Raw genomic sequence first — 22,442 nt, 5'->3', positions numbered from 1 at the left:
TTTTTTTCATCAAACCCATACGTGTGGGGTATCTATGGATAGGTCTTCAAAAATGATATTGAGGTTTCTAATATCATTTTTGTTCTAAACTGAATAGTTTGCGCGAGAGACACTTCCAAAGTGGTAAAATGTGTGTCCACTCCCCCTGTAACTTCTAAGATAAGAGAATGATAAAACTAAAAAAAAATATTATGATGTACATTACCATGCAAACTTCCACCAAAAATTGGTTTGAACGAGATCTAGTAAATAGTTTTAGATTTATCGTGCAAAATGTCGATAAAACACGATTGTAGTACGGAACCCTCAGTGCACGAGTCTGATTCACACTTGGCCGGTTTTTTCTTTTTTCCAAAGACGTATAAAACCTATATTAATCAATTAGGCGTCATTACAAACAAGTAGTGTGTGAGACAAAATCTTCCAAAGCGTCACGTTTAAGACCCATGCTAAAAATCACGCCGCTCCTTTGCGGTGTGATTGAAGAACAAACCAATAAACAAACATACTTCCGCATTTATAATATGAGTAAGTGAGTGTCACTTACCATTAGGTGTTCGATCAGAATGGATGAGATCATCAGCAGATATGGTGGAAGGCTCTCTCGACGACGCAGAGGGCGCTGTTGTGGAGTCACGGATATTTGCTGAAACAAAAACATTCAAACTTTTATAACTTTATATTATAGTACTTTACTACTTTATATTATAAACTAGCTGCCCCGGCGAACTTTGTACCGCCTAACAGTCGATTCTTTTTCAGGAATTTTTAAATTTTTCTCTCCGTAAGAACCATCCTCGTACTTCAAGGAATATTATAAAAAAAAGAATTAGCGAAATCGTATCAGCTGTTCTCGAGATTTGCGATGAGCAACACATGTGAAGATGTGAAAATGTTTTGGTTTGTCAATCAATATTGGGAGATTTGTCACGGTATTATAAAACAATTTTTTAAAAGTAAACTATTAGAAAAGAATTTTAGAATTAGAATAGTAGAAAAGAATTACTTTCTGTAATATTTTCAAAATTTTAGGCTCAGTAGTTTCGGATATACGGGGGGGGGGGGGGACACCTTTAAAACTACTTATTTGTCATACCCCAGCACAGACAGAGGGACAGATAGATAGACAAGAGCGACAAATAAATACATAGAAATCCTTTTGGATTTAATAAGCATGGGTTTTGGGCATTGAAATCAACTTACAATGGGATTCTGCAGCCCCGCCCAAGATTCTTCCGATCCTGCCGAGTGACGTCATACTCTGAAGACTCATGGTGTCGTGTGATATTATCCTTAAAAGCAAACAATACAATACATGTCCACAATAAATCATTTGCCAATAGTTAAACTTCACTAAAAATACTGAGCAAATTTTGAGTAATTCAAGTTTATTAAGAGCCGAAATTATTAATTAATCAATCTATTAAATAAACTATCCCTGAAATGGATAGTATTTTGCATGGAGAGTAATATAATTAAAGCATTTTATGTTAAAATTATATTATCGAATCACAGTACAATATTATGATATTTTTATAAACTTTATATAAAATATTGATATTATAAACCTGATAAAAAAAGCAAAAAGTATTTGTCAGAAGTGGGATTCGAACCCACGCCCACAGAAGTGGACTGCGACCTGAACGCAGCGCCTTAGACCGCTCGGCCATCCTGACTTGTTGTTAGTGTCTGAAAATCACATACTGATCAGTGTTCAGCATCACATAGAGAGTTACACTATTTTCAGACAGTTAACAACGTCACTTAATAATTTACCTACGGGTTACGGACACAATGATTACTATCGGCCGTAATTTGACAAAAAACGTAAATGACAAAGGATCATTTCACAAAAAACGTCTCAATCTATTCAGGTAACAAACATTGTATTCCATACTGCACAAAAAAGATAGTTTGATTTACTCAGTTTACAAATGTTTGACTTTGTCAATGTACCTACTGGATGTTAATATGTGTATTGTGTATAGTGTATTTTATAAACTTATTTCACCAAATAATTTGTTTCTCAAATTAGCGATTTGTCGGTAATTTGAAAATTACAAATAAAATAATAAATAATACAGTGTGTACATAATATTATATTTCGAGTATCGAAATAACTAAATAACTCTAAAACGAGAGACATTAAATCCATTTTATTCTGATTGTGTATCTATACATAATAAAATGGACTTTAATGCCTCTCGTTTTATAGTTTTGAGTTCTTGCATAGATACAATACATCACACAAAGGGTGAAAGACGCTGCACCAAGGTGCAGCAGCAAAGTCCAATACATCGGCAGTGCCTTGACGTTGCGCCTAGCGGCGGATACGCACTCATCCGATCAGAGTCCGTTAAAATACGTTTCTTTTTGTTTTGTATGGTAGCTTACGACATAATATGACGTAGATATCTAAATATATAAAAGGAGGAAAAGGTGACTGATCTATCAACGCAAAGCTCAAACTACTAGACGGATCGGGTTGAAATTTGGCATGCAGATAGCTATTATAGACGTAGGCATCCGCTAAGGAAGGGTTTTTGAAAATTCAACCCCTAAGGGAGTGAAATAGGGGTTTGAAATTTGTGTAGTCCAAGCGGACGAAGTCGCGAGCATAAGCTTTTTTTTTCTTTTTTTTAAATAATAAAGAAGATGATTTACTTGAATGGGCGCTCCATAGGTGCTGATAGAGGAGCCCCAGGGTCAGGCTCGTCTTCTTCTTCGGTCTGCATGCATCTTCTTAGCTCTTGGAATCTCCTCCTGCCCTGAACTACCTAAAATAAATAATTCATTATTTGGGATTTAAGAGTGACACAGTATAAAATAAATAAAATTTATTACAAACAGATTACACAACAATTATTTTTAAAATAGATATTGGTACTGATTCTGAGCACAACCTTATTTTAGAGTATTTACATCCTCTTCTTACTAATGTAATGTGAAAAAAACAGACGCAGTTTGACAGTTTTAAATTTAATTTTTAGATGGTAAAACCCGTGATTTGAGCGCACAGTCGTGAGCCTACTGTTTAAATTTGTAGCGTGCACTAAAATTTAGAGTCTTTAAATGTAAAGTTCATATTCTGTCCCTTTTTAGCATTGTTAAAAAGAAAAGGATGCAGATACTCTAAATTAAGTTTAGAGAAAGACAACGGAATTGGTGCCTTTTATCGGTGATTTTTAACTGTGACCAACGAGACAAGAATTGGCATGCAGATAAATATGACGTAGACGACAACTAAGATATTTGAAATTTCTGTAGTTCACACGGACGAAGTCGCGCGCATAAGCTAGTCCATACTAATATTATAAATGCGAAAATGCGATTTTTCTGTCTGCTAGCTTTTTATGGCACAAAAGTTTAACTGATTTTGATGAAGTTTGGTACAGAGTTAGCTTATATTCCGGGGAAGGACTTAAGCTACTTTTATCGTGGAAAATTAAAGAGGAAAAAAAAGAAGAAGGAAGAAAATTAATTCCCACAGGATTTTAAAAAACCTAATTCCACGCGGACGAAGTTGCGGGCATCAGCTAGTAATATATAAATTAATACCAACATTTTTGACAGTGTTCCTATCATCTTGTACAGCAACAGCATTTTCTGTGACAGTGACAGGAGTACTAGTTGCAGCATTGCTCTGTGCTACATTGTCTTCAAGCTGCTCTTTTTTGTTGGCTTCCTTTTCCTTGCCGTTGCTCTCATTTATGCTTGCAGTTTTGCTGCATATTGATGATCTTCTGAAGAGTAATTATATTTTTTGTAATTTACAGCAGCACTCAGAGTCGCTTAATTGTTACTTAAGTTTAGTTAAAACGAGACAGAGCTATATCTCTGACATAAATCTGTCTCGTTTTAACTCAATCTTAAGTTACAATTAGCGACTCTGAGTGCGGCTGTAAACTTAAGTAATTGAGTACTAATCTATAAAGCTCACTTTGACTTTGCTCAGACTAAAGATTGAGTCAAAACAAGACAGATTTATGTGAGAGATATAGCTCTGTCTCGTTTTAATTCTGTCTTAAGCAAAGTCAGAGTGCACTCTATAGATCTCACCCTAAGTATGGGTTCCCTGGAAGAGATCACTGTAGTGATAAGGTCACCCTTTGTTTATCAGTGTCTCCTGTATTTTTATCCCATGTAACATAGTTAGCAGTAAAGATGTTTAAATAAATAAATTAGCTATTGCATTCATGTCTGATTCAAATCAGAGAAAAATGGATCAAGAAAACTTGTAAAGAATTTGGATGTTATTAGGCCCTGTGTCCACCAGCATTGAACTTGCAGAAGGCTTATTGTGGGAATAATTAAGTACTGAAATTGTCTACATCATACAATTTAAGTAAGATATATATAAGTAGGTGAGTACTTAAGTAATAATAAACTAACGGAACTCTACTTTCTTTGAGCACCAATTACTTATTTTACTTTATATATCATTAAAAGCTAACTTAAATCTTAAAAGTAGACAATATAATCTTACTTACTTAATCGAGAAACACAGTAAAGCAAATGGTTTAGACATTTGTATTTAAACTTTATCAAAAAATATAAGACAAAGAAAGGTAACCCAAAGGCACACCCTTTCACAGCCCTTGCCTGTCTCAATATAACATCTTGCCCTAAACAGTTAGCATTAATCAGCCTCGAGCTAACAGTACCAATAATTCGAGCATGTAATCACCTGCCGATATGTATCAAGGACGTCTTTAACCACCAAAACATCTGTTGATATAAATACCTCGCGGTTTAACTAGTTTTTTGGTCTCATAACGTTATGCAAACAATTAATTGCCTACTAAATAATGCAAGGTGTTCTTTCGCCGACATATGGGTATTATTTTAATAGGATAATACACCTTTTGGGATCGAATAAAAGGGAAAGAGTCTGTAACTTACTTCGATCCCTTCACAGGTGTGAATTCTTCAGCGTCGAAAAACTCCTCCGAATCAGTACTGTCGCCCATTTTTCTTAACATATGTTATGTAGTAATAAACACTTTACACAATAATGGGTAGCTAGTCACTTTAGCATTGTTTTTTAGCGTTTTATTTACGAAGGAAAGTTGATAATATCCACTTGCAATGCACTTGATCGACCATCATTGACAAAATGAAATGACAGCTGTCATCTATCAGTGTCAGTTCTTGAATTGTGACTTTGACAGTTTTTACTTTTTTACGGCTCTGGATTTCGATTTTCAACATAGAATAGAATCATACAATCGTTTTGAGCCATAATCATCGAACGACAGGTCGAATATTATCAGCACATCAGTTATTAGGATAATAATCAAGACCGACTTCTTCGTGCACCCGAGGCACGGAGGAAACGAAAAGGCCAAAGTTGGTCACCCATCCAGATATGGACCTTTAACCCTTATCGACCGTTGCTTAACCGGCGTGATCGACTGATAGGTCTATACCAATAACATAACTATAGTCTGTACGCCGGTTGAGATGGCAATTGGGGTATAAGGCGGGGGGACGCCCCGCACACCCGCACGTCAACCACGCTCATCCGCACCGGGTTAGCGCGGAACTCTGCGTGTGTGCGGGGCGTTCCCTCACCGATTGCCATCTTAACTTGTCACGTACTAAGTAATGTGTAATTACAACTGCCACACGTTACTATAATATAATAGGTAGGTACTTAAGTATAAAAACTGTTCATGAAACATGAGCCAACATAAATAATACAAAGCACTTTTACAGCGCACTTCCTACTGACTACTGTATTCAGTCGAGATTGTTATGTTGATCGCACATCACCACGTATTACTAAAACCGCACGCACCGCACAAGTCACGTCATGCTGTGCATTTTTACTAAAAAATCGACGTCTGCTTCCAGCGACTCGCTTTAGATCTTTATTTACTTACGTGGTTTTTTGTATGGATATAGGTAGGTACTTAGTTAAAGCCCTGGAGAGTGATATTGCTTTTTTATCCGGGAAAATCAAAGAGTTCAAACGAGATTTTTAAAACCTAAATCCACGCGGATGAAGTCACTTCGCTGGCATCAGCTTTTTGAGAGCATGTTTCCGAGAAGGAGCAATCCTAGATTAAGGGGACATGATATGAAGCTACAATATCAATTGCCATCGTCAAATCCATTAAAACACTTTCTGACCAACAGAGTTGTTCACATATAAAATAAAAAATCTAGCTAGGATAGCCAGTTCTTGATCTTGTACCATTTTTAATATTGTATATGTCAACAAGCACGCAAAGTTCAAGATCAAATCAATGTATGTGTGTAATCTAGATGATTGAAAAATAAACGTTTTATTTATTTATTTATATTTATTTATTTAAATTGCCTAAGGATGTGGTTATGTCAAGTTCTGTTAACGAGTCCAAGAATAGATTAGACAAACATTTGGAAAACTCGAAGCACTTCTGTTATAGTCGCATCAGCGAATAGTAATCATCATAGTAATCAAAAAAATATAATAAAAATAAAAAAACATATGTGTCGATTCTCACTTCTTCAAGTTATGTGCGGACGGTGCGTTTTATTACTATGCGATCAGAATTATACAAACGGAATCCGACCTAAAACTCCTAATGACCGTCGGTCACCTCTGTTAGTGATAGCTATTGTTCCACCCGTCACGCCCCGCGACTCCAGACCAGGAGGTGCCGGGTGTCTGCTCTTGTGAAATTTGAGACTCTGTCGACGAACTTTTTGCTGCCATCTAGGTGATCTAGGCGTCTATCATCATCATCATCATCAACCAATAGTTGTCCACTGCTGGACATAGGTCTCTTGTAGGGACTTCCACATGCCACAGTATTACGCCGCCTGAATCTAGCGGCTCCCCGCGACTCGTCTGATGTCGTACGTCCACCTAGTGGGGGGTCTTCCAACGCTGCCTAGGCTTCAATGATGTACCTAAGTCTATGTTTTATTTTAAGTTGAGTAGTGGTGACTAGTTTAGTGGTTAAGACATCGGCCTTCTGTCGGAGGTAGGGAGTTTGGTCCCAGGCACGCGCCTCCAACTTTTTATATGTGCTTTTTAAGCAATTAGATGTCGTACCTACCTGTACTCGCTTTATAACGGCAAAGGAAAACATCGTGAGGAAATCTGCATGCCCGGAGAGTTCTCCATAATCTCATCCCTCAAAGGTGTGTGAAGTCTATCAATCTGCACCCGGCCAGCGTAGCACATCTATGCTACGCTGCGGTGCGAATTGATAGACTTCACAAACCTTTGATTGAGAAGGGTTTAGGGCCACTTAAGCCCTTCTCAATCTGAGTGGGGACCCGTTCTCAGTGCTGTGCCGGCAATGGGTTGATCATGAGAGGTTTATTCTTAAGATCATTTATCATATTGCGGTGGGTTCCCAGGTCTATTCTACCTAAGTAAAGTAGGTAACTACCTAGTACATAAAAAACTGCCCAAGTCCTTGGATCTTCTTGGATGAGCATTGCAGTTTCCCTTGGCTGTTAGTATTTTCTAAGGTTCGTTAAATTACATGCAAATAAAGACAAAAAAACTGTAAGACGTGTCTGGTAGACGATCAAACAATAAAACACGAGACAATAGCTGCCACCCCATGTCCTCAAGTATTTATCTACCTAAGTACTTACTCATGTTACATTACCTTCCACTTTTTGTCCTCCTTATTAATTTAAGTACAGTGTGTAAGTGTGTAGCAGTGGCGGACTTGGGCGACGCGTCCTTTGCCATGCAAAAAGATCATGTCAATCTGTGGCTCCGTTGCGACGTGATCAAAGGACAAACCAACCAACAAACACTTTCCCATTTATAATAAAGGTACTGATTATTTTTTTAGGGTTCCGTACCTTAAAAGAAAAAATAGAAATCTTTAGAGTCCCCTATTGTTTCTCTGTGTGTCAATCAACACAATTTTTCTCAAAAATGCGTGGAAATATCAAGTCGAAATTACATTCGCGGTTGAAGATAATTTCAGCAACAAAATATTTATATTATGATGACGTATACTTTCAAAGTACGGAACCATCGGTGCGCGAGTCTGATTCGCACTCGACCAGTGTTTTAAAGCTAAATGGTTTACTTCTACAGTCTACAGCAGCCGGGAAGTACGTTGTGATTCATTGGTTACCTTGTTCAGGCTTGTCACCTTGTGGCCGAAATTCGTGTTAAATTCTACGTTACTATTTTTTCCTAATTTCTAACCTCATCAACTAGTAGATATCAATTTATTGAGATCATTGGGGAAAAGTAAGGCATCATCATCATTATCAACAACCCATTAATGAACTTGACATGACATGAGTTACACAGTATTATTATGACCAGCGTAAAAGGCCTAGTACGGGTTTGCCGACTTCACACACCTTTTTGAGAATATTATTATGGCGATCTCTCAAGCACGCAGGTTTCTTTCACAATTATAAAGCTAGTACCTAATAAGTAGGTACCTACATACCTCCTTATTTAATTGTGTAAAATACATAAATCCCAGAAGTTAAGGGTGCGTTACTTAGCTACGAAGTTTCAGCTAGGTATTCAGCAGTAAAACACTGCAAATTAGATAACTCGTGCACTGTAGCGATACCACTGAGATAAATGTGGCGTGGTCTGCGATGCGTTATAAATTTGGTTAACAAATGAAAGAAAGAGATAGTTTTAATTATGTACCTACAGTACCCATAAGGACTAGGAAAACTTCTTCGTAACGGATTTGTAATCAATTGCGCTACCGAGGTTGCAAGAGTGCCAGTCGGACACGCACACGAAGGATTCCGTTCCGTAAACGGTAAAAGTAATACCTAACAATTTTATGTAGAACACTGCAAGTTAATAACGGACTGCGCCATCTATATGTCATTTAGTAATTAATTATTATTTTTCTTGAACACATTTTTTTGTAATGTAACCACACGTTTTTCGGATTTTTTCCTTTACTTGTGCTATACCTACCTGCCAAACATAATTCTTGGTCAACGGGAAGTAGCCAATACGTTTTCTTTTCTTGAGAGACACGATAGACGGACAGATGGACAGACAGACAGACAACAAAGTGATCCTATAAGGGTTCCTTTTTTCTTGTTGAGGTACGGAACTGCTCTCTCTTTTCATCTAAATCGTTACGTTTCGCGCAGGCTATTGTATAGGATATACAATGTGATACACATTCATAGGAAAAACTGGTCGAATCTGGCATTGTATCAGTGCGGCGAAACGGGTATAAAGGCCGTTGAACCCCCCCTACAGCGTTTACTTCGCGTTCGCTTCGCTCGCAGTCAATTCGTTCGTCGCTCGCTGGTACTACTCTGTGCTTTCCGCTAAAACTATTCAAAGTAAGTTTAAAGTTTAATTAAACTGTTCTACATAGTGTTGTGACGAGTTCTAGTTTGTAATTTTTTGAGAAAATTCTTGGTAAGTGATTAATTTAGGTCTTAGTTTTTATTGAAGCGGATGCTTCGCCAACCTAAAACTAGTTCTTATAAGGAAAATACATGAATCAATTTCATGTAACTACCAACATATTTAAAAATAACCAAGTCTGATTAAAGCGGCGCGTTTCCATTGTAATCTCACGATAATTTTTATCGTTAGGAAATTGTTATTTGGAGTGATTATGATTTTTTAAAATGTAAACCTACTACGGACCTACCTGCCTACTTAATTTTAGAAAATAATATTTGTTGTGGCAGTAAATAACATTTGTGGTGACTGGTGACTAATTACTGGTACATTCTAGACCAGGTTTTTATTTATTTTTAGGTAGGTATAATAATTTTTGATTTATCGCATAAAATGTCGAAAACATACGAATGTAATACGGAACCCTCGGTGCACGAGTTTGCCTCGCACCTGGCCGGTTTTATACCAAATAAGTTTCTTTCACAATCTACCTACTAAATAATTAAGTAGGTAGAGTGTGAAAGTAGATAATAAGCCATGAACGTAAGCAGGCTCGATAACTCAGAAATATACTTCCCATCAAAAAAATCGAAACATGTTTTTAGGGTTCCGTACCTCAAAAGGAAAAACGGAACCTTTATATGATCACTTTGTTGTCTGTCTGTCAAGAAACCTACAGGGTACTTCTCGTTGACCTAGAATCATGAAATTTGGCAGGTAGGTAGACTTATAGCTGACATTTGGGGAAAAATCTGAAAACCGTGAATTTAGGGTTAGATCACACAAAAAAATTTAAATTGTGGTCATGAACTAATAATTGGTATTTTCAACTTTCGAAGTGAGTCACTATATCAAGTGGGGTATCATATGAAAGGTCTTCACCTGTACATTCTAAAACAGATTTTTATTTATTTTTATGCATCATAGTTTTTGAATTATCGTGCAAAATGTCGTAAAAATTTTACTGTAGTACGGAACCCTCATTGCGCGAGCCTGACTCGCACTTGGCTTGGCCGGTTTTTTATGAGAAGTATTTTTATATCAAAGCCAAGCAGCGGAAAACTTTACATTGAATATTTCCGCAAGGAGACTGTTTTCTTGCCTGACCTCTAGGCTCTGACGTTACCGGTATTTGAAATAATTGGTTATACCTACCAATTTAAACAATAGATGCAAACAAAAAGTAATAAGTTTTGACGACCTCCCTGGCGCCGTGGTGAACGCTGTGGTCTTAATAGTGGGAGGTCCCGGGTTCGATTCCTGGCAGGGGTTTGGAATTTCATAATTTCTAAATTTCTGGTCTGGTCTGGTGGGAGGCTTTGGCCGTGGCTAGTTACCACCCTACCGGCTAAGCCGTGCCGCCAAGCGAGTTAGCGTTCCGGTACGATGCCGTGTAGAAACCAAAGGGGTATGGGTTTAATAAAAACTGCCATACCCCTTCCAGGTTAGCCCGCTATCATCTTAGACTGCATCATCACTTACCATCAAGTGAGATTGCAGTCAAGGGCTAACTTGTATCTGAATTAAAAAAAAGTACCTACTTATTTCAGAGTCAATTTTATACCTATGCTTTATTCTAAGGTATACTTATACTGTAACTTGTTGCTTAGACTAGGTATAGAGAATAGGTTGTAGCAGTAGGTATAGGAGTTACAGATATTATACTCATTATAGTTCAAATATACAATTTGTCAAGGTTTTCGAGTTTTACTGAACCGATTTTGATTAAGGTTAAAGCAATCTCGGACTTAGAAAATTTTGCTTCAGCTTTGGAACTAAGTACCTACCTACCTATGAGTTTTATTTCGACCGGATGACTGGTTTTTTTCGTTATATGATACACGAAAATCTCAATAAAACAAACAAAACAGAACAAATTTTGTAGCATCCTACCTTTTTTTTTTTTTAAGTTTTAAGTAGGTAAGTATAGGTACCTATTTCAACTAATATTTAAACAAAAGACATGTTTACACTGATTTTAAACCATAATCTTATCGTGATACTTCATGCTATAAAAACATTGTGCCGATATTGATTCCTGACAAGGCTACGTAACAAAACCGTATAATTATTGTTTTTTAACTAAAGGACGTAAAATTAAAGTAATAAGTAATTCTAGTTATCTAAATATATAAAAGGAAAGGTGACTGACTGACTGACTGACTGATCTATTAACGCACAGCTCAAACTACTGGATGGATCGAGCTGAAATGTGGCATGCAGATAGCTATTAGATATGAGTATGACCGGACATCTGCTAAAGAAAGGATTTTTGAAAATTCAACCCAAAGGGGCTAAAATAGGGGTTTGAAATTTGTGTAGTCCACGTGGATGAAGTCGCGGGAATAAGCTACTTAAATACATAAATAGATAGTCGGAATTTCGCCAAACAAGCTCAAAAAACCTACCGTCGTCGTATCTAGAAATAGACTGATCTACAGCTGTAGATAAAAAATGTCTCTTGTAGGGGTTTTCACGCTCCACGAAAATTGTGTGCGAAAAATAAACGTTCGAACATTGAATTATTCTACCTAGGTACTAACTTTCGAACGAAAATTTAAATGAACAATTCCAATTTTCTATATTTCTGAGAAGTGCGTAAATAATTACGGCTAGACGTTAGTTTTTCCTCCATAAATGTTCTGAGTTCTGAGAAAATGCAAGGTTTTTGGGAATTCCACAAGTTGGAAAAGGTGGTCTTTTTCATAGAAAATGAAAACCATTCTGACGTAATATACCTACTTAAGTATATTCACCATTTATCATCAAAATTATGCTATTATTTCACAAAGTCTGCGATTATCGTTTAAACTTATGGCTCTGGCATGATAGCGAGATTAAGTAGGTATTAACCAATAATGTTATCTTTGAAGTTTTTTGCAACTCATTATTATTTTGGTACTACTTATCTACTTATGAAATAACAACTCATCGTAATCAGTAATCACTTAATGATTTTGTTGAATCATCATCATCATCACCATTAGGTATATCAGCTTGTCGACGTCCATGGCTATTGAAAATATGCATAGTAAATAATTCTGTTAGTCAGTCAGTAGATACCTTATAATATTATGTATCTGAATTAATACACATCATGAACCCGCACATTGCCAGCGTGGTAGGCTATGGCCAAAACCCTTCTCACTCTCATAAGAGGAGACCCGTGCTGTGTATCACTACACAGCACGGGTCTCCTCTCATGAGATAGGATGGCGGATGGCCGGCGATGGATTGATCATGATGATGATGATGAATATTATGTCAAATTAATTCAGAACCTAGCAAATACTAATTTTAGTCAAGTATCAAATAAAAAACAATAAGTAGGTAGGTATTTACTTACATTTTATAATATCATTCAACTTTTTTCAGCCTTATTTATCCCTGGAAAATTAATTTGCTAAAACTTTACAATCGTGTTGATAGATACCACGTCTGAGTACCTAGCTACCCGCATATTATTATATTGCTTTGCTTTATCATTTATCAACTATCTACATAACATATTATGAATCTATGTACCTAGATAATTATCTAGGTACTAATAGTTACCTACATTGAACTAAGTAAATAATTATTTTGTCTATTCCGAAGACGTGTTAATTGCGGCACGTTTCCATTGTAACCTCCTCACGATCGTTTTAAACGAAAACGCGTTTTAATAAGTGAGCTCGTCAAAATATTTGTGTGGTTTATTTAAAGCGAAATAAAATTGACAACGAAATTCTAATCTATTCTCAACGTACCTAGCTAGCAGTGGCGTGCAGATCAAAGAGGCATAAAAGCACTGCTTACCCTAGTTGAAATGGCTTAGTGCTCATTTCTCATGATGACCTGTCATTAAATAGGTAGTTAGCTACCTAATGCTTACCCTAGGTTCGAACCCTGTGCACGCCACTGCTAGCTAGGTATCTACTCGTACTATAACTATAATTACTAATTACCTCACAAGTTCCGCAAACCCATCTAAATACCTACCATGACTTGTATAAAGCTATTATTCTATCTACATTCATAGACATAGAATCTTCTTACATTATGTTTAAAATTGAAATAGCCATTAGGACTTATACGGTTTGCTTACAAAAATGTAAGCAATAAAATTGGTCTCGATGAGGTATTAAATTAAATTAAATTAAATTTATTTTAGTTTAAATTTAATGTTGTTTATTTTTTATTTTATTTTTATATAAAAAATATTTCTTTGTATACCGTTGGCTTCCTAGTAATTAAACAATAAATATAAATTATAAAGTATTTAACATCGTACCAACTATCGATTTTTCAAAACTTTTTGACAGTAGCTTTTATTGATCGAATAAAAAGAATGGTTCAACCTTGCCAAGTTACATTGAAAATAATATGTACCTACCTACCTACATAGTTTGAATGCCGGTTGCCGCGACTGAACTATTGTGAATTGTATGAAGTTACGTGACACGAAGTAAGTAAATAGCTTAGGTGGTATAAAAATATAAAAGTAACACCTATATACTCGCCCGCACCGGGTTAGTGCGGGAACTGTGTGGTTGTGCGGGGCGTTCCCTCCCCGATTGCCATTTCAACGTGTTGCGTACTATAATATATGGGGTGATTAGGGTTGCTAAAAAATTCAACTTTCCTATACATAACAAAACCGGCCAAGTGCGAGTCAGGCTCGCCCAATGAGGGTTCCGTATTACAGTCGTATTTTTTCGACATTTTGGACGATAATTCAAAAACTATGATGCATAAAAATAAATAAAAATCTGTTTTAGAATGTACAGGTGAAGACCTTTCATATGATACCCCACTTGATATAGTCACTCACTTCGAAAGTTGAAAATACTAATTATTAGTTCATGACCACAATTTAATTTTTTTTTGTGTGATGTAAGCCTAAATTCACGGTTTTCAGATTTTTCTCCAAATGTCAGCTATAAGATCTACCTACCTGCCAAATTTCATAATTCTAGGTCAACGGGAAGTACCTTGTAGGTTTCTTGACGGACAGACAGACAACAAAGTGATCCTTCGTTTTTCCTTTTGAGTTACGGAACCCTAAAAACAGTTACAAACATATCAGGTACCTATAGTTACCTACTTATTATATTATCTAGTGTAAATAATAATCACTTTATCCGGTAAATACGTTACGCAATCCGAAATCGTAAATAACAGAATCATTCTCGACCGGTTGGTTTAAAATCGCTTGGTCATGATTTTTTGCTGAAATTATTCTGATAGGTAGGTACTTGCCTATCTATATTTACTTACCTTTTTAGCAGTCGGTGAAGGTTAACTTGTATCCATAGACCTTTTATTTGTATCTATACCAGTCTATAAAATAAAAACATGAATTATGTTGTACACTGCAATTTAAATGTAGGTATTGGCTAAACTGATGTTCTTCGGATGGGCTCATTCTTTTTAAGCAATTTAATAGGTATCACTTGCTTTAACGGTGAATAGAATAGAATAGAATAGAATAAATTTTATTGCATTAACTGTGAAGGAAAACACTGAAGGAAAACATGGGAATACCTACAGCCTGAGAGTTCGCCATAATGTTCTCAAATGTGTGTGAAGTCTACCAATTTACACTGGACTATGGAAGACTACCACCTAAACTATAAACCTTTCTCATTCTGTGAACAGACCCGTGCCCTGCGATCGGGCTTGCGATGGATATCATGATGATGATGATTGATGAGAGTAATTCTTTAATCTTCCACAGCACAATGCCCGTCGATTTATACTACGTGCCCGGCTCGGCACCGTGCAGGGCGGTGCTGCTGACAGCGCGCGCGCTCAACCTTAACCTCAACCTTAAGCTGGTGGACCTGCACCACGGCGAGCACCTTAAACCGGAATACCTCAAGGTAGGAACTCCTGCTTCACTGGCTCAGCGACCCAAAGACAGATTTTTCATCATCATCAACGCGCTGCAGCCCTGGGAGGGATTTGGCTTGGTCGAACAAACTTCTCCATACGAGACACAGATCTTTCCAGCTCCGAACTCCCAAATCCTTGTGTCCTTTTCGACTTTGTCAATCTACCAACCTCTAAAGTCTAAACTTCCTCGGCCTCTAGTGCTCTTCGGCTTGCTATCTATCAACCTTTCCGGTGGTTTGTATCATCTATCCATCATACATGTGTAGTCTACCTACATTGAATTTTAAGAACTCACTCCTTAGATTATGAAACATATTCTTGCCCAAAAAAACACTGTGAAACTGAATAAACTGTTAAAGTGAATATTCGGCGTTTTAAAAGTTCGTGCAGTTTCCAAAACCATATCCTGGATAACACCGAATATTCAATTAAAGCGTTTCGGATGTGAACGAATGTGCCAAACCCCATACTTAGTAGGTCCTGTACGCTGAAAAGCAACGATGCTGCTTTTTTTTCTAAAGTTTAATAAGCCTCTGCGTAGTGATGATAGGTTTCTATTCTCTGATATGATGATAGGCTTCTATTTAAGATTTCTATGATAGTTTTCTATTTAAGGTAGCTGAACCCTAAAAATAATTGAATTTGCTAAACTCGTAAAATAATATATTATGCCAGCTGTCCCTTGACACCACCGAGTAGTGACACCAATCTAGAAAATCCCGGAAATCACTTTTTTTGGTGAGCCTAATAATTATTCTAGCAGTTATGGTGCTTGGTACCTAAATATAGCCCAGCAATTCCGTTCCAAAAACCTTATAGTACGAGACAAGCGATATAATCATCTCTGTGCTTTTTGAATAGAGTTCAAATTAATATTATAACTCGCGTGTGAAGGTCACACATCGCATGAGTGCTGTAATAGCAGTGGTTCGATAACCTCAAAGGAGAACAGTGTAGTGTCTGTTTCCATTGTACCAAAATCAACGGTGGGCGGGATTTGGTCAACCTGCTTTACAACGTTTTAATTTCGGACTCTTTCGCGGAATTAGGTAAGTACCTACATAAATAGGTAGGTACCTAGGACCTACTGCCTACATATCTAATTCAGACTAAGTACAGTACATTACAGTAGATCATATGCTAGTAACTGGTGCTAGAATCTTGACGTAGCATAATAGTCACAAATTGAGATGAGAATGAAGTAAAGAATTATTTGGATATTTGTTAATTATTATGTAAGTAATCTCTTTAAAAACTATCAAAAGTGAAGGCTACTTTTCTTACTTACCGTGTTTTGCTAGGAGTTATTCGTGGGCTATTCCTGTATAAGTATCTATACCTAACTAACCAGTTTGGTCCGTCAAACATTCCAATCACGGGTCGGGTGCAATGTTAATCAAAATTACTTGCCACGGCCTGTACACTACAGCTTGCAGGTCGCACGTACCTTGATATTCTAAGCACGTACCGCTATCTCACCTATTACCTATGTTGTAGAATGTAGATCGGTATTCCACTAGCTTTATTAATATTCTTGGTATAAGTAACTTGAGTGAAGTCCTGTTGCATAAAAATCATTGATGCTTTAGGCATACCTTTGCATAAGTACCTACCTAGAGCTTGCGAAGATGACCTAAATATGTAGGCACCTAAAAGTCCCGCAAATTGCTATTGTGCTGGAACCATGTTTAATTAACATCGAAATTAAATTTTTAATTTTTTTTTAAAAAGAGTATTAGCCATATTAAATGACTAATATTCCCCTTTACTCTCCAATTAAGCGTCAGGCTTGTGCTAGGAGTAGGTACGACAATAGTGCAAAGGGCGGGGTTTGAACCGTCGACCTTTCGGTTTTCAGTCCACTCCTATACCGATTCAGCTATTAAGGCTCTAACGACGTAAATGACGTCAGCCGAAATAAAAATATACCATCAGCTCGAAACTTCAGTCTAGTGCTGACGTTACTAAAATGGCGGCCACGCGCAGTAGCATTTTGCGGGACTTATACCAATAGTTAGATTTTAAAACTACATATTATTAGTTACGATTTCCTTACCCTTCTCAGAAAGGCTCGTAGTAAAGTAGGTAATGTACAACCTAAGTACCTATTAAACAATTTTCGTTTTTCCTCAGATCAACCCTCAACACACAGTCCCAACGCTAGTGGACGACGGCTACTCGATCTACGAGTCGCGTGCTATCATCACCTACCTCGTCAACAAATATGGCAAGGGCAGTGCTTTGTACCCCGAGGAGCCAAAAGCGCGCGCGTTGGTCGACCAGCGGCTGTACTTCGATATCGGCACGCTGTACCAGAGGTTCAGCGACTACTTTGTGAGTATTGAGTATACTTGTTCTATCAGAGGCAGTCTTAGGCCATGCCGGGGCCTTTGAGCACACAAGAATTTGGGGCCGTTGGAAAGTAAAAAAGTGAATGACAATTTTTTTAATCATTTTTTTATCTGTAGAAAATAAGGATATTCTTAAAACTAAGAGCTGGTTATTCCGGCGCTTCTTCCACCTGAGCATAAGTCCAACGCGCTTCAAGCAAAAGAAGCGCCGGAACAAACTGTCATGTGTGGCACAACCAGCAGGGCGATTGTCTAAAACCTGCATCAATCATTATTACAATCTCAATTGTTCTGATTGGCTGAATTTGTGCGATTCTTGTTGCAACAATGCATTGTAGGCAATAGTGAGCGAGCATTAACCAATCAGAGATGATTGCGATCGTGACATTGTAGCTGTCAAACAACCGCGGTAGGGCCACAGTGGCCAATCAGAACAATTGATATTGTAATAATGATTGATGCAGGTTTTAGACAATCGCCCTACTGAAAGGATCCCAGCTCAGCATTATGCTGTATACTTTGTTGCACAAAAACATAGGTACAACTCTGATTTTCAGCTGGTGGCTGAAGGGCCTGAACCGAGTATTTCCGGATCAGAGGTTCTTTTTTGCTAGCTAGGTGGAAACCTTTATGGATCTCAGTCATAAAGATATGCCCGACTAGGTACAATAAAGTGCTCGGTTACGTATACAGACTATCCATAATGTTATGCTCATGCATCAATAATTCTATGATCAATATCGAACGCGTGTGCCCCAGGTTTATCGTTTTATTCTCATAGTACCTACCTAAGTAACTAAAATTATTTAAAAAAATTTGGGTCCGTTTTACAGAGATATTAAAAAAAATTATTACTTATCAAATGTAATGGTTTTAGAGATCTTACTCTATTTTAATTAAGTAGTTAGGTAAGTAGGTATTACCAAATTCTATGTGAGAAAAGATCAGTCATTTCAAACTCAAATTATTTATTCAGAATTGGTAAAATTTTACATTTGTCAAAAGTTTTTATTTGTAAGATGATATTATGATAATATTTTATTTTATTTTATTTTATCATATTATTATATTATTGTAAAGCTTGTTTAAATTATCAAACGTACCTACTGTTATAAATTTATATTTAATATCTATTTAAGTAATCTGTAAAAAATTGTAATCCTATTTGGCCTTATTTTCAGTCTGTTATTATGTAAAATTATATTGTATATATATCGCTGTTGATTGCAAAAAATAAATAAAATAAAATAAAATAAAATATAGTAGTGATTTAAAACTAAAGCTACGAGGCTTCCAAACGCGCCTAGGTCATTTTATGAGTTCGTTTATCATCCGCAGTACCCACAAATCTTCGGTGGTGCTGCAGCCGACAAGGACAAGCTAGCCAAGGTGGAGGACGCGCTGCAACTCCTGGACACCTTCCTGGAGGGCCAGAAGTACGTGGCCGGCCCCAACCTCACCGTCGCCGACCTCAGCATCGTGGCTGGTGTCTCCAGCTTCGAGGCCTCCGATATTGACTTCAAGAAATACGCCAATGTCAAGAAGTGAGCTTATAATTCATAGTTAGGTATCTACTTGCAGAAATTGAAGTGGGATCTCAGTAGCTCAACGGTTAAGGAGTGGACGTAATTCCGAAAGGTCGGCGGTTAAAACTCACCCGTTGCTTTCTTGTCGTACCTACTCTCACAAGCTTTTCGCTTTAAAGGGAAAGGGCTATAGTAGTCATAATAATTAACGTGGCCAATACCTATATTTTTAAAAACAATTGCAGATTCTACCTAACTTACCTCGGGAATTTTGCGTGATATATTAGACTTCTATGCTAGCCAATGTTTCCTATTGCGAGTCCGCCGGATTCGATACGCCCGCGCCTCGCGTGCACCCTGCACCTCTAACCTTTTCTTTTAAAAATCACTGCTTCAACGGTGAAGGAAAACACCGTGAGGGAAGTTCCATAACATTCTCAAATGGCGAGCGTGGTGGACTAAGATTGACTAAATCTATCTCATTCTGAGAAGAGATCCATATTTGAGCCGGCGCGGCGGCAGTAGGTTACCTATCATGCTAAAAATATGTGCAGTGTTAATGTATCTATAAGTGCCTACCTTATAATTAATTATAATAGCGTGTATAAAATTAGCATGCAATTGCAATAGGTAGTTACCTACTATGATTATGATAAAAAATAAGCGGGCCATTTAGTTGGTCACGCCATCTTACCTGCATGGTGATTGGGTCATGGTTAATTTCGATTTGAAAACTGTTACAAATCAAATCATTTATTACAAAATAAATAACTTTCGTAATTTAATTGCACAGATCAAGAAAAAAACGTGTAATTATGAGTGTAATGGAAACTTACCACAAAACTAATTTTAACTAGTGTTGAAAATCGGCCGAGATTTTCCGTGACTTCCCGCTACGCTATTGGACTAAAGAAATTATTAAAATCAATTTAATATTTTAATTTTAACTCCCTTACTAATCATGTTAAAGCAGTTGTGCTTTGTTTTCTTTTTCCGAATGACCGCGACCAGCGAGCGCAGTGTGGGACAATCTCCTACCAGCTGGACTGAGAAGGTAGCGGGAAGGACTCGAAAGTAAAAACACCTATTTTCTATTACAGGTGGTACGAAACCGTCAAGTCCACAGCGCCTGGATATCAAGAAGCCAACGAAAAAGGCCTCGACGCCTTCAAGGGACTCGTCAACAGCATCCTCAAGAAGTAACCATTCCAGAGAGAAATGTTTCACATAGGCGTAGCGAAAGGATAACATAATTAACATTAATTCTTGAGAAAATGGTTTTGGTTTTGTATGAATATAAAGTCTGTTAAAAACAAACAAACAAACAAACAGACCGATAAAAACGTGTCAAATTTAAATAGTTCTCAATATAGGTCGGGGGTTCGATCTCAGCACACACTTCGGAGTTAGAGCGATCACGCACTCATCCGATCCGAATCCGTGAAAATACGGATATAAAAAATATCTACGTCATAAGTCCGCAACCATACAATTAGTTCTAGGTACTTCGGAACGTATTTTCACGAACTCTTATCGGATAAGTGCGTAACCGCCCTTATAACGCGCGTTTTAAGCAATTAAGTATCACTAAGTTCTCCATAATGTTCTCAAAGGGGTGTGAAATGTACCAATCCACACTTGGCCGAGCGTGGCGGACTATGGCCTAAACTGTTCTAGTTCTGAGCAGAGACCCGTGCTCAGTAGTGGGCCGACGATGGGTTGATCATGATATACCCTAAAAACACTAGGTACCCTCCTGCAATTTAGAAGCTAGAAAGAACATAGATTTCTAAATAGGGTTGTCAAACTTAAACCATTTTCCGGGACGCCCAGATTCTATCTAACCAATTCACAATCTGTACTTTTCCGAATCGGGACACTTTTAAAAGGTTCATATTTTTTGCTAGAAGTAAGCTACGTCTGTCTCTGTACTTATACAAAGTTGTGTTCCATTAATTTAAGCACTGTTTATCAGTAAGTGCTACACTTGCTTCGCTATTTTGACTTGTGATTGTAATATAAGCTCTAGGAGATAAGGCACAAATAAATGAACTGAAATTCCTATTATCTTTGCGTTTTATTATTCCGAAACACCAAAATGCTTCAATCACAGTTCACGACAGTCAGGAAACTTGTAACAAAACGTCGAGGCTTCACCTACACTGGCAGGCGTCAAATGTTACCTACAATTGACGCTAGGTATGGCTATGAAACGACTTTGATTTCACGCCACCCCTAGCCTAATTTATTATTTAACAGATATTCAGAATCAAAACAGAGTTTCTCACTATAGTTGTCTCTGCTTCAATAAAATCGTCGAAAAAAGAATTAAGAATCATCTGTGAAGCGGTTTTACTGAAATAAACTCAATATCTCACTAATATCTAAATTGACAGATCAAAATATGCAGGAAACATTATGAAAGGGATAACAATACATTCGGGCCTGTCATTTTATGAGATTGTGTGCAACAGAACTAGCCACAAAATGCACAAAAGGCATACTATAAAAAAGTCGTAGATCTTTTAGCAGGATTTTAATAAAAACACAAAGAAATTTACATTATATTTTATTATCTTTGTCTTTAATAAAGTAATTACAGATAGGCACTAAAAAAATAACCATGCATATGTAAGACCATAATACAAATAACATATTTCTTACAAAGAACAACGCGGTACATAACCTGTCAGGAGTGATCGGTGATGCGATGAGACCAGGCTGAGTATTGCTCGCGGGGCTAGGCTCCTAGCTTTCCGAAACTAGCACTTATTAATACAACGCCTTAGGTTATTTTTACAATAAAGCAAAAACGTGAACCTTGTATTGGCATTCCATTTTTGTTTGCGTAAAAGTGTCAGTGACTTTAAAAGTAATTCAATTCAATTCCCAATTATTGGCTTTTAGGTGTGCCAACTGGGCACAGATTGTTTCGCCAGTGTCACGTTTATGGAGAAGGCACGAATCCCATATTAAAATATTATTTAAATACTTCAAAATTTTCTTTATAAATACGTTGTCAACTGTTCCGAATTTTTAAAGATGTCCCGATTTTGTCTAACACCATCCGTCCCGGAATTAATATTTTCGGGATGATAATTTATTTATTTAAACAACTTTATTGTTAACAATAATACAGAGAGTAAGAATACAGGATACACTTAAAAAAACAAAGGGCGACCTTATCACCAAAAGTGATCTCTTCCAGGCAACCCATTATTATTAACCCATGATAATTTTCCCAAAAATCAATGGAACATCGTGTCACTTGAAGGAATAGTTAAAAATATAACCAACTAAACACTGTTATTAATTTATATCTTT

The 22,442-nt window shown here is 37.1% G+C and overlaps 2 protein-coding genes and 1 non-coding gene across 5 annotated transcripts in view; 1 reads left to right on the top strand and 2 right to left on the bottom strand.

The window, feature by feature from the left end:
- LOC117986183 (glutathione S-transferase 1-1-like) overlaps positions 1-21,185 on the top strand; it is a 39,399-nt gene extending 18,214 nt beyond the window's left edge. Inside the window, exons 2-6 of one of the 3 annotated variants that reach the window (XM_069501567.1) lie at positions 9,258-9,297; positions 15,084-15,228; positions 17,375-17,575; positions 18,931-19,136; positions 20,219-21,185. In XM_069501567.1, the coding sequence (XP_069357668.1) occupies positions 15,088-15,228; positions 17,375-17,575; positions 18,931-19,136; positions 20,219-20,321 (651 nt within the window). In that variant the 5' untranslated portion in view covers positions 9,258-9,297; positions 15,084-15,087 and the 3' untranslated portion in view covers positions 20,322-21,185. Of the gene's footprint in view, positions 1-9,141; positions 9,298-9,357; positions 9,377-15,083; positions 15,229-17,374; positions 17,576-18,930; positions 19,137-20,218 lie in introns of those variants that run through there. The other 2 variants (XM_069501566.1, XM_069501568.1) reach the window with 2 other exon arrangements.
- Positions 1-22,442, bottom strand: part of LOC117985911 (WD repeat-containing protein 44) — a 296,876-nt gene that overhangs the window by 19,576 nt on the left and 254,858 nt on the right. The window contains exons 2-6 of the mRNA XM_069501569.1: positions 4,903-5,088; positions 3,563-3,743; positions 2,665-2,777; positions 1,204-1,292; positions 548-646 (exon numbers count right to left, since the gene is read on the bottom strand). Of these exons, the coding sequence (XP_069357670.1) occupies positions 548-646; positions 1,204-1,292; positions 2,665-2,777; positions 3,563-3,743; positions 4,903-4,982 (562 nt within the window). The 5' untranslated portion in view covers positions 4,983-5,088. The remainder of the gene's footprint in view (positions 1-547; positions 647-1,203; positions 1,293-2,664; positions 2,778-3,562; positions 3,744-4,902; positions 5,089-22,442) is intronic.
- On the bottom strand, positions 1,593-1,676 carry TRNAL-CAG (transfer RNA leucine (anticodon CAG)). Its single transcript has one exon. It is a non-coding gene; the product is annotated as a tRNA-Leu (tRNA).

This window comes from Maniola hyperantus, chromosome 10, assembly GCF_902806685.2.
Source record: "Maniola hyperantus chromosome 10, iAphHyp1.2, whole genome shotgun sequence".
Taxonomy (NCBI): Eukaryota; Metazoa; Arthropoda; class Insecta; order Lepidoptera; family Nymphalidae; genus Maniola; species Maniola hyperantus.
Note: the sequence above shows the minus strand (reverse complement) of the source record. Positions and strands in the feature narration are given on the sequence as shown.